Source organism: Mytilus galloprovincialis, chromosome 12 (genome assembly GCF_965363235.1).
Source record: "Mytilus galloprovincialis chromosome 12, xbMytGall1.hap1.1, whole genome shotgun sequence".
In the NCBI taxonomy this organism is placed as follows: Eukaryota; Metazoa; Mollusca; class Bivalvia; order Mytilida; family Mytilidae; genus Mytilus; species Mytilus galloprovincialis.
The window spans coordinates 40,824,119-40,836,584 of NC_134849.1; the positions used below are offsets into that span (position 1 = coordinate 40,824,119).

General features: G+C 32.6%; 1 protein-coding gene across 1 annotated transcript in view; it reads left to right on the forward strand.

Annotated features, from left to right (window-relative positions):
* LOC143053580 (MAM and LDL-receptor class A domain-containing protein 1-like) overlaps positions 1-12,113 on the forward strand; it is a 71,021-nt gene extending 58,908 nt beyond the window's left edge. The window contains exons 36-44 of the mRNA XM_076226378.1: positions 229-361; positions 796-968; positions 1,624-1,702; positions 2,333-2,452; positions 6,180-6,286; positions 8,616-8,751; positions 10,140-10,312; positions 10,963-11,041; positions 11,915-12,113. Coding sequence (XP_076082493.1) covers positions 229-361; positions 796-968; positions 1,624-1,702; positions 2,333-2,452; positions 6,180-6,286; positions 8,616-8,751; positions 10,140-10,312; positions 10,963-11,041; positions 11,915-11,919 — 1,005 coding nt within the window. The 3' untranslated portion in view covers positions 11,920-12,113. The remainder of the gene's footprint in view (positions 1-228; positions 362-795; positions 969-1,623; positions 1,703-2,332; positions 2,453-6,179; positions 6,287-8,615; positions 8,752-10,139; positions 10,313-10,962; positions 11,042-11,914) is intronic.
* The last annotated feature ends 353 nt before the right edge of the window (positions 12,114-12,466 follow it).

The window sequence follows — 12,466 nt, forward strand, 5'->3', positions numbered from 1 at the left end:
GAACAAAACAATTACCATTACCATATAAAACATTAGCCAAAAAATGTTATTGAGTTTATGGTTGTCGTAAATCTTAAACATTTAAAATTTAATTTAGAAAATAACTTCAATATCAATACCAAATAATCTGGCCAACTTAATACTTATATACCTAGTAACAGGAATAATACATATGCACATACATTTGTGCGTTTAATCTCAATTTATGAGCTTGTCTTACATTTTTAGGTGAAAACTCTTAGTTCTAGTACAGGCCCTGATGTTGCATACTCTGGAGAATACTACGCTTTCACTGAAGCATCATCACCCAGACAGCCGGGTGATGTGGCAACTTTTTCTTCCTCAACATTCAAACTGCCAGGTATTGTGGAAAGGTTTTAAATCCGCAAAAGTAAATCACCACCAAAAAATTTTGTTCATCTTATTCAATGAAATCGAGAAATTTTACAACCCCGAAAATAATCCGCTATACGGAACTCTAAATTTGCTGCTCATTAGATGAAAATTATTGGTTTGTTAGAAATAAGAAGCTTGCATGACATGTTTGTCAGACAAAACAAATAATTGAGTTTTGAATGGAAACACATTTTGCTCAAATTTTAAGAAATTCAATGCAAAAGTACTAAGTACATACGTTTAAAAAATTATAACAAATCCGAATAAATACTTTTTTCTATAATCTACTGACCCAAGACAATAAAAACTATTTTTTAATTAAAATACTATGGTTTATTATATTTGTTATTATTGTAAATAATTTCACACTTTGTCTGTTAACTTACCTGTTTCTTTCAGATTCACCGTTGTGTATGCAATATCACTATCACATGTATAGTGAGCCTGGTTCCTTGATCATCAATGCAGGTGAAAGAGGAAACAGTGAAAATCAAATTGAAATGTGGACTGGAAACCAGGGGGAGCAGTGGCACTCAAGCATTGTTCAGATACCGCAATTTTCAGATGCAGTAGTAAACGTCATTTAACAAATATCACATTGCATTGCTATTTATCGCTATTTTACGAAATTTTTCTTTGAAGTCTCTTTACAATGACTGATGATTTCCAATGATCTAAAATTATGGTCTGTACAATACATTTTCAAAGGAAACGGTTAAATTCTAAAATTATTATCGCTATTACGATGTAAATTTCCCATAAATATTATTTTGTGTTTGTAAGACTTAAACGTAATAATGACAAATTACAAGTTAGTCATGCGTAATCATGACATAAACCAACAAAATACTAGGTAAAACGGGGAATGTGCCAAAGATACAACAACCTGACCATAGAGCAGACAACAGCCGAAGGCCACCAATGGGTCTTTAATGTAGCGAGAAACCCCCGCACCCGGAGGCGTCCTTCAGCTGGCACCTAAATAAATATTTATACTAGTTCAGTGATAATTAGCATCTATAAAGTGGGTTGACCAGGATGAAGGTATAATGCCCTTGTATACAATTCAATAAATGTCAAATACAATTGACTACGGTCACATAATGACTTGATGGTGACGAGTTAGTTCAGTTTGATTTTGCTCTTTGATTATAATTATGTGTAGTACCCTATGATTACAGTTTAAACCTGCCTGTTCATCTAATTCAAGTGTTGTCCATACTTTAGATCTCAATACAAGGTGTAAGAGGACCTACCAGTAAAGGAGACATTGGGCTGGACTTGATCACTCTACAGAAGGGACTTTGTAAGTTCATGTTAATAACTATAGGTTGCATTTCTGTAAATATTGTTAATGCATTCTTCCAAAGGAACTCCCTTTACGGCTAAAACTGTACCACTTTTGCTATGAAGTTTTGAAAAAAATTATATCCTGGAATGGAAAGTTCATATGCACTACTATTTTTTTCAAAGGTCAAAATATAGGGCTGTGCGTTTATATACCCCGAACTTCTAAGAGTTTAACTTGCAATTAATTTCTAAACTTTTCCTACCTCAACTGTAGGGTTACCATAGATTTCAATATAAACAATATTCACATGTATATTTTCTGGTAACTTTCCCAAGTTATGTCTCTATGAGATGGAACCTACAGATCAGAACTGGGAACCAGTATGTAAACAAAATTTATTTTCTATGAATATTCTAAATCTACCCAAAAGAGGCGTGGTTTGAGAAACAGCTGTAATAAAAAAAAGTGCCAACTTTAACAATAAATATTGTTTTGTAAAATCAATTTGAATATTTATGTAAACGACTTTATCACTTTTAAAAAAATATATTTCTTAATCATGGCAATGCAAACAATTTATTGGTGGAAGGGGTCAATGCAAACAATTATTCCTACATAATCATACTTTTTTTAATCAAATATCAGGTTCATCTCCATGTGGCAGTTTTCCTTGTCAAAATGGTGGTATATGTACAGGGAACCAGGACGGCACTTATCAGTGTAGTTGTAAATCAGAATTTACTGGTTCCGAATGTCAGTTAACAGGTATACGTCAACTTCTTACATTGATGTGAGGGTTTTATAACGTGATTGTTATGTACATATTTTCAACATAACCAATCAATGTTTCTCATTTCATAATAGTACAAAATTAGAGCGTATTCTGTTTTTTTAATATATATTTTGATAATTGTTACCTGTAATGTCATCCCTAAGTTTCCAGGGAAGCAACTAATGGGGTTAAAATTTTCAGTCTCATGTGTCGAGGAAAATGCAAATGAGGAACAACAAACTCCAACTATAAACATGTATCCATATAATTATAATATATCTATATATTTACACATCACATTATATATATTCATTTATTTAACGTATTCATTATACCTATATATGTTTTCTCACAGGAGCAACTTATAAACAATTTATAAATATATATTAAGCAGTTTCAATCTTATAGCACTTCATTCAGTTCTTTTGATATGCTAATTTCTATTACATTCCGGTAGAGTGATCTTTTGCCACGTGCTTCTTGTTTAAATTCATTTGAAAGGAAATATATAATTCATCCATAAAAAGTAGGATTTATTATTTTGTTTTCTGAAAAGGAGTTATTAAAAGATATGGTGAGTAAATATATGCATATGATATGTACCTGTTGACATAATCTGTCTTTGTTATAAGTATACAATAGACATAGCTTATATCCCGGGGCTTATATACACAATAGGAAAATGCATAGTTTAAAGGGGGAGTTGATTGCAATGTTAATGATGTTTTATTCAGTATTGACCCTGATCACGCAAAAATATTAAGTTCTCTTCAAAATGTCTCACATTTAGCAGAGAAGGTTTCATTGTTAAATGTAATTTAAAGAGATTTGAACAAAATAATCCTTTTCATGTTTTGTCTTATTCAAAATTCTCAATTTTGTTATCCCGTTCATTTGATAGTTTGCGATGTTTCCTAAATCCATATAAATACAATTTGAAAATAACATATTTTTGCGTTTGTGACACCTGATACTCAATTTAACAATTTTTTCAAAAATTTCCCGCCAAATTTCTTCCACCATTTTACAGTATATAAAAAAAAGTAAAATAGTGATTATTTTTCATTACAAAATTGACAATTTTCGTTTTAGCGATTATTTTTTTTTTTATTTTTCTGTCGAGTAAATTAAAAATCATGAATTAACTTCCATTGTTTTGCTTTCCTCATAGCTTAATTCTTATTCAAATTGTCCCACATTTCTCCCCATTGTAGTTCCATCCCAATATGTAAATCCCCATTAAACTGACTATTTGGAGTTGTATTACTTTCCTTAAAGCATCGAGTATCTTTAAGACACAATTTTGGGCACACACGATAACTCTTTATTTCTAAGTTTCATATTGATGCAGCAAGTGGTTCTGCTTGCAGAATATATAACATATATTTTGCTATTTATTTTCTGCAGCATCCCTATGCACCACTAGGACGTAAAATAATTGTTTGTAGAATGCTACTTGTTTTTCTAGAATAGATTCCTTATCATCTTTATACCTCCAATCTGAAGCCTTTATTCTAGTGATTAGTTTTTCCTCGCCCCTCTTATTATCGAGTTTCTGATGATTTTTCACCTCTCTCTACCAATCAACCTTGGACCTAATTCTGGCTGCTTCGGCTTTTTTTGTCGTAAAAATCTGGAATTTTAGCTTTCAAATTATGTAATTATTTAATTCGTTTTCACTATTGGGAGGATCGTTTCCTGTAGTATTATCCAATCTTTTTTTCTCACTCCTTTGTTTGTTTTCTTTTAACATTAAATTGCTTTGCCACTTCTATAGTAATCCTTATTATTTCTATCTTAGTTTCCATTACCAATTTTTTTCCAATTAATTTTTTTCTAATTTTCGGTTTCCTAAGCTTTCGAACGTATTTCTAGATAAATCCGATTGGAAAACTGATGAGTTCATTTTCCACGTTTAGGTACCGCTTACTGGTTCATTTCTTCAACACATTGTCTTGGTGACTGAACGAGAAATTCACTAGAGTTAACCCGACAAAAAGTGTCGCTTGAGTTGTGCTTTATGAGAGTCTCTCACCATCATGATACATATAGATTCTATCACTGTATCGAGTGTGATGCGATATTTATCCACTCGAGACAGTTTAATTTTCAAATTTAAAACGCGAGGCTTGCCGAGCGTTTTAAATATTTAAAATTTAACTGGCGAGAGTGGATAAATATCGTATTACACGAGATTTGGTGATGGAATCTGTTTCTCTAATGATTTTCAAACAATACGTAGGAAAAGTTTTCCTTCTTCGCGACTGATCTGCAAAAAGATGTGTTCTTTCTATGTGACGTCATCAGGCATGGTCGCCTTTTTTCATGCCGTCACAATTGGAAAATCAGAGGAAAACAAGAAAATTCCACGTCATAATCAGATTTTAACCAATGAAGAACTGAGATCAAACGAACCACACGTTGATTAATTTTTTTTATACAATGGGTGCAGAAAGGGATTAATTGACGAATTAGAGAAACGAAAATAACTAACGGGTAACATACATTGATATCTTCTCAGGTTATAAGATTCCAACAAATAAATAAACGGATTCTGAAACAAGTAAATTCTTCTGTTTAAATCCACAAATGACTGCAACAAGATGACTGCCTGGACTTGGCACATCAAGGGCACATTACACCTTATCGTCATCATTATTCATAAACGTATAATACAACTAACTATATCAACAGCTATGAATTCGCCGTTTCAGAATCTAAAGGACTATAGGTAATCTCATTGTTCGTACACCAAAATGAAAATAACGTTACGTCATTGGTTGAATTTCCATTGTTTAGAGCGTTAGGGTAAACAATATTTTATTATGAATAATACAAGTTTAATTATTAACACATTCACAATTAGGATTCAGAAACACGCATCAAGTGCTTATATTAATCTGTCTCCTTGTTTAGAGCGTTTTAAACCAATCACAACGTTTTGGTGAACGCTTTTGTAAATATTACCCAGAATGCATTAGATTCTGAAATGGCGAATTGTACAGACTGATAAATCAGATGCTGGATGTCCTTTATTTTATTGTGTCGTTGAGGTACTATATATTTGACGTATATCCCAATAATAAGGATTTTGCAGTTCAGAAATGCATGCGATAAAAGAGGGACGAAAGATACCAGAGGGACAGTCAAACTCATAAATTGAAAATAGCTTACAACGCCATGGCTAAAAATAACAAAAAAGATAAACAAACAATAGTGCACGTGACACAACATAGAAAACTAAAGAATAAGCAACATGAACCCCACCAAAAACTAGGGGTGATATCTGCTCCGGAAGGTGAAGCAGATTCTGCTCCACATGTGGCACCCGTTGTGTTGCCAGAAATGACATTAAACGTATACTGAACAGTAACAGAAAATTAAAAAGTATGCTATTACAGTTATAAAACAATATGGATAACATTCTTGTATAAATGAAGGCAACAGTAGTATACTGCTCTTCCATAGTCAATAATCGATTAATCGAGAAAACAAATCAGGTCATAAACCAAAACCGAGGGAAACACATCAACTATAAAAGAAAAACAACAGATTAACTGTAATATAGAACTGTTACAAAAACAAACTCAAACATATATAGAAAACTGTAACATAGAATCCCAACTCATCAAATGATATTACAGGGAATAGAAAGAATTTATTATAAATATACTATATTTGTCATTTAAAAATTTTGAATTTTACATTCTTTTATTGCAGACAAAAGATTAGAGACATCTATGGCATGTGATTTCGAGGACAATGAAGTTGGTTGTATATTTGAAAATTCTTTATCTTACGATGATTTTGATTGGAGAAGACGAACAGTGAGTTAAAATTCATCCATATATGTGTTTATGCTATCATCATCTAATTGGCATGTAATCATACTATATCTTCTTTTTAGCAATTAGACAATGTCCTTTAGCGTAGTGGTATTAACCATATGCTGGAGTTTCTTATTGACAACATATTTGTTGAATTTGGAGGTAGACTTTTTCAACAAATTGTCGGCATTCCTATGGGAACGAACTGTGCGCCTCGCCTTGCCGACCTCTTCTTATTTTCATATGAATCGGAGTTCCTTCAGACACTTGTCAAAAACAAAAAGATCAAAGAAGCCAAGTTATTTAATTTCACTTTCAGATATATTGATGATGTTCTTTCCATTAACAATCCGAACTTTTCTGATTGGGTTCCATTAATATACCCACCAGAACTAGAAATTAAAGAGACAACAGACTTGGCTTCCTCCGCCTCATTTTTAGACTTATACCCCGAATTTGACATACACAGTGAACTCAGTACCAGAATCTATAACAAACGAGACGATTTTAATTTTGAAATTATCAATTTCCCCCACCTTAGTAGTAATATACCTACTTCACCTGCATATGGAATATACATTTCCCAACTTATTCAATATTCAAGAGCTTGCAGCTCCTATTCAGACTTTGTAAAACGTCACCAGTGTCTGAGCAGAAAGTTGATGAACCATGGGTATGTCAAAGAACGTCTCGTCCTTTTTCTAAAAAAGTTCATCGGAAGATACCAAGAACTTGTTGATAAATATTCCGTATCAACTTCACAAATAATACAAGATGGTCTTGAAGTATAGATTTTGCGTACTGACGTTGGTTATCATCTTAATAACGTGTTATAGTATTCTTTTATTTGTCTTTATTAATAATACTTTTACGTGATTCTGTGCTTATGTAAAACATCATACTCTGAACGACAAAATTATTTCATTTATTAATATTACTTTTACTTATGGATCTTGTCATACTTTGAATGACAAAACTATTTTATTCATTAATACTACTTTTTCTGTTAAGTCTGGTTTTCATGATATACATTTGACGTGACTCTGTATCCCGTCATACTTTGAACCACACAATTATTTTATTCATTATTATTACTTTTACTGTTAAGTCTGTTTTTTGTTATATCTACTTTACGTGACTCTGCATTCATGTATGCCGTCATACTTTGAACGACAACATATTTTATGTCTACCTGTGCGAATTTCAAACGCGCAATTTTACACCAGTACTGAAAACCTTCCATCCTTTACGGGTAGACTTTAAATAGATAAATAAAATCGTATAAGATAAGCAAAATGAGGATGTTAAATTTGATGTATGCCTTTTTGTGCTTCTTCGTTACATTTGTTGTTTTTATAGTGATTAAGATGATAACACAATGTTGACTGCTGTACCCCTATTTTTGACATTTTTACTCTTTGAGTATGTTTGTTTTGTTCACGCATCGTTGACAATGTAATGGAATTTGATGCGACTGTCATACAAGTTAGAGGTTTAGCTAGCTATAACACCAGGTTCAATCCACCATTTTCTACATTAGAAAATGCCTGTACCAAGTCAGGAATATGACAGTTGTTATCCATTCGTTTGATGTGTTTGGACTTTTGATTTTGCCTTTTGATTTTGGACTTTCCTTTTTGAATTTTCCTCGGAGTTCTGTATTTTTGGTTTTTTACTTTTTAATGTAAGAAAATATTATAAGTTATCTTAGTGAATTTGCATTCTTTTGTGTCATGGAAGGTGTTCTTGCTATCGTAAAATATTAACTTACGTCAATGGTTTTAGACAAACTTTTATTGATTATCGAGTTGATTCTCATATTTCCTTTAAGGAATGACTGTGATAAATTTTTTTATGAAGAAATCACATAAAAAAATTGGTGCACACAGAATAAAACCGACTAAACACTTTTTAAAAAGAAAACAAAACCATATAATTTCACTATAACCATGATACTTGGTAAACACAATATGACGCTAATGATATCAATGTGAAATAATATTCTTTGCTTCATACAATAATGTATGTCTAACAACAGGAAAAGCTGACTTGCAGTTCAATTTCTTTATGTCAGCATCTCGATGCATTTAATAAAATAAAACACATTCTAAACCCTACCCCTGAAGTTGTTTGTCATATTGGAGGAGTCTTCATTTAACAGTTTTAAGAAATTAGGGGGTCAGACCCATGTCAGACAGTTTTATAATTGTGTGTTTACATGAATTTGTTAATTTAAATATGTTCTTCAGTATTTCCATTGTATTGTTTGATTATATTGCTTTGACCCTTATGGGTGTAATTTCACAATACAGATTATATCTATAAATAGGGTACGACTTCAAGTGTTAATACGGGACCAATTAATGGGGCCGAATCTGGATCCTACTACATGTATACAGAGGCATCCTCCCCTCGGAATGAAGGAGATTTTGCAGTTATGGATACTATCAAATATAGACTCAAAGGTAATATTTATAGGATTTGAGTTTGCATGACATGTTTTTTCTGTGGTTTTGTTCATTGAATACGCCCAATTTAAAATCGCTTAGAAGACCAAAACCTGGTTTAAAACCTTATCAATCAAATCAGCTTTGAACCGGTAAAATACGTGCAACGAACAATATGTGGTGGATAACAACTATCAACAAATTGTATTTTCCTCGCGAAAAGAAAACGGCCTCGTAAATAAGTTTTTATATGTAGAAAACTGAATTTTTACTTTCTGGAAAGTTAGGAAATATCCACAGTATGAGGACATCGATAACAATGGTGTGCCCCTCACTTTAACTCCTCCAACTGAGAATAAACAAGAATGTGTCCCCAGTACACGGATGCCCCATCCGCAATATCATTTTCTATGTTCAGTGGACCGTGAAAATGGGGGAAAATATCTACTTAGGCATTTAAATTAGAAAGATCATATCATAGGCGACATGTTTACTAAGTTTCAAGTTGATCGGACATGAACTTCATCAAAAACTACCTCGACCGAAAAAAACTTTAACCAAAACTTTAAGCTAAAACGGGAAGAACGGACGGACGAACGGACGGACGAACGGACGAACGGATGGTCGCACAGACCAGAAAACATAATGCCCATAAATGGGGCATACAAAACTAAAATTGAAATTACAGAAGATCTACGACCCCCTTCACGAGTTGGTGGACAAATACTCTATGTCTGTGTCTCGTCTCTCGTCTTAATAACGCCATAAGCCGCCTTTACCTATAAGTTTAGACGTATGTTTTCTAATTTATTGTGTCCTACGTAACTTGGCATTTCCAATGAGCATCGAATTATTGATGTATGCATAAGGCAAAAGCTAGCCCTTTCAATGAAGCCGGTCTCACTCTTTTGATTCGCACGGTTTTTTTACTGTTACCTTGTTTGTTTTTTCTACTACAATTTATTGCTTTGATCATCTTAAATCAATTGTTGCCTATATTTTGTGGCCTATTTATTGCCCATATTGTATCGTCTTAACATTTTTATCTCGTATAAAAGAGGGACGAAAGATACCAGGGGGAGAGTCAAACTCATAGATAGAAAATAAACAGACAACGCCATGGGATCTCGTGTAAAAGAGGTACGAAAGATACCGGGGGGAGAGTCAAACTCATAGATAGAAAATAAACAGACAACGCCATGGGTAAAAATGAAAAGACAAACAGACAAATAATAGTACAGAAGACACAACATAGAAAACTAAAGACTAAGCAACACGAACCCCACCAAAAACTTGGGGTGATCTCAGGTGCTCCGGAAGGGTAAGCAGATCCTGCTCCACATCTGGCATAATATTTACTGTGTAATGAATGTTGCATACAAAAAATACACATTTTTTTATTTTAGATTCTGCATATTGTCTTTCGTTGTCTATCAATATGAGGGGACAACCTGGAGAATTAGTCATTTCAGCTGAAGAACGTACTGGTAGCTGGTATGGTGAGGCGTCATATTTGGGATACCAAGGAGATGATTGGTTTAACGCCAATATCAACATACCGCAGATTTCGGACCCAATAGTAAGTACATATTGTGTTTATAAACATTCATGTCCAATGTCGTATCTTTGGTTGAGTATATAATGCGAAATTATCTTATGGTTCACCATGCGATAAACCAGTTATCTAATTTTGTTTTGAAGGAGATTGAGTGATTTGAAAAAAAACACCAATATAACTCTACAACATGTTACTGTGTGTCTGAAGACTTTTTCTTTCATCATCAATAAATTGATCTTCTCTGTGATTTGATATTGAAGGCATTTGGATGACTAAACTATTTTTTTTTAAATATGTCTGGTTTTAGTAATTAAAGATAATGCTGTATTATTCGTCCGAAGCACGTTTCATAATTGTTTTTATATCATAATTTAATACTAGGACATGACTGAAGATTTTTAGGTTTATGAATGTTTATACGAATTCAATGCTTACAAAATATGTCTAGAATAACATTTATCAAGTATGCTTTGAAATCTGAGAGCATGATAACTGTTTCATATATTTATGCTTTTGCTATTGTTTAATTCTATAGGTTTCAATTGTAGTCTTATAACCCATGTCAAAGTCAGTAAATGAATGTTCTGCTAATGTATTGTTTTCACAGGAACTTTAGTTTACTCATTTAACTTCAGTATGTAAAATGTTCAAGTTGTCATAATATTTTACAGATTTCAATAATAGGATATATAGGCAGCACTTCTAAAGGAGACATAGCAGTTGACCACATGATCCTGACAGAAGGACAATGTAAGTATATAGTTGACTAATAGTTTATTTACAGGATAAACAACATTGCTGCAGTCATATTAGAAGGGAGAATGATTTATCAGTATGTTAAGTGCAAAAATAGAATAAAGCTGACGTAATGGAAGGTGATTTAGAGTACTACAGGACAAAGGCAAATTTCTCCATTGAATTATTCTATTAAAACCATTGGAAGTTTGCATTCCAACATCCTGTTCCTTGAATAAAATGGTGAAATCAAATAAAATAAATCCAGCACACTATTGATTGGTTCTAAAATCTTTTCACATGTGGTGAAGTGCATGCGTTTGATTATTTTTTAATCAATTTTCAAAGCGATGATATAATTACAATAACAGAACTTTGAACATAAACAACTGAATCGTCTACATAAACCAAAACATTCATGCCAAATTAACTGATTTTTTTCTGGTAACCACTGAATTAAGTCTGCAAAACTTATAACTTTGGATTTATTTATTTTAATTTTCGTGGATTGAGAAAAAAATGTCTGCATACAACTTATAGAAAATTCAAAAGTTTAAGACCGTTTTAATTCGTGGTTATAAAAATTGGTACCCCACGAAATCTAAAGAATCCATAGTATTCAAACTTTTAGTGGACTTACCTAAAACCAAATATCAAGGATATTTTTTTAAGTTTTAGTGTATTCTAGAAAGAGATTGTGAAAGTTTCTATAAGTAAACTCAAATTCTTGCGCAGACGTATTTATACATGACTTTCTCCTTCAATTCAGCAAAAGGGTATGCTTTATCTATCTGAGAGTGTTGCATTTCTGAATCATCTGTTATTTTTGGCGTGCAAATGTTACATATTTTGTGTATCAACATGAATAGTTTATCTTATATTTTTCAGGTTAATTATATATAAGAAGAAAACGACAACATGAACGATGGACAACCGAGACATTTTTAATCTACAATAATTTATTTGTGCAACTTTACATAAATATGACTTTTTATGTGTTTTTGAAAGATTGTCAATTATGATTTTAACAATTTTTTTGCAGTAAACAATTGTTCAAAATCTTATTAAAGCTGTACTCTACAATGCATCGATTAGTTTTATTCACATATGTGTTTGCAAGATTGCTTGACTGTTCATTGCTAATAGTCACGTCTTGTTATATAGTTGAAACCCGCTGCATTTGTTTGCACCTGTCCTAAGTCAGGGAACTAATGTTCAGTGATTGCCGTTTGTTGGTGTGGTTCGTAAGTGTTTTTCATTTCTCTTATTTATGTATAGATTTGACCTATAGCTTTCCTGTTTGAATGGTTTTGCATTAGTTATTTTGGGGCCCAGTATATATTGCTGTTCGGTGTGAGCCAATGCTCCGTGTTGAAAGCCGTACTTTGACATATAATGGTTTTTTTTTTAAATTGTGATTTGGATGGAGAGTCGTCTCAT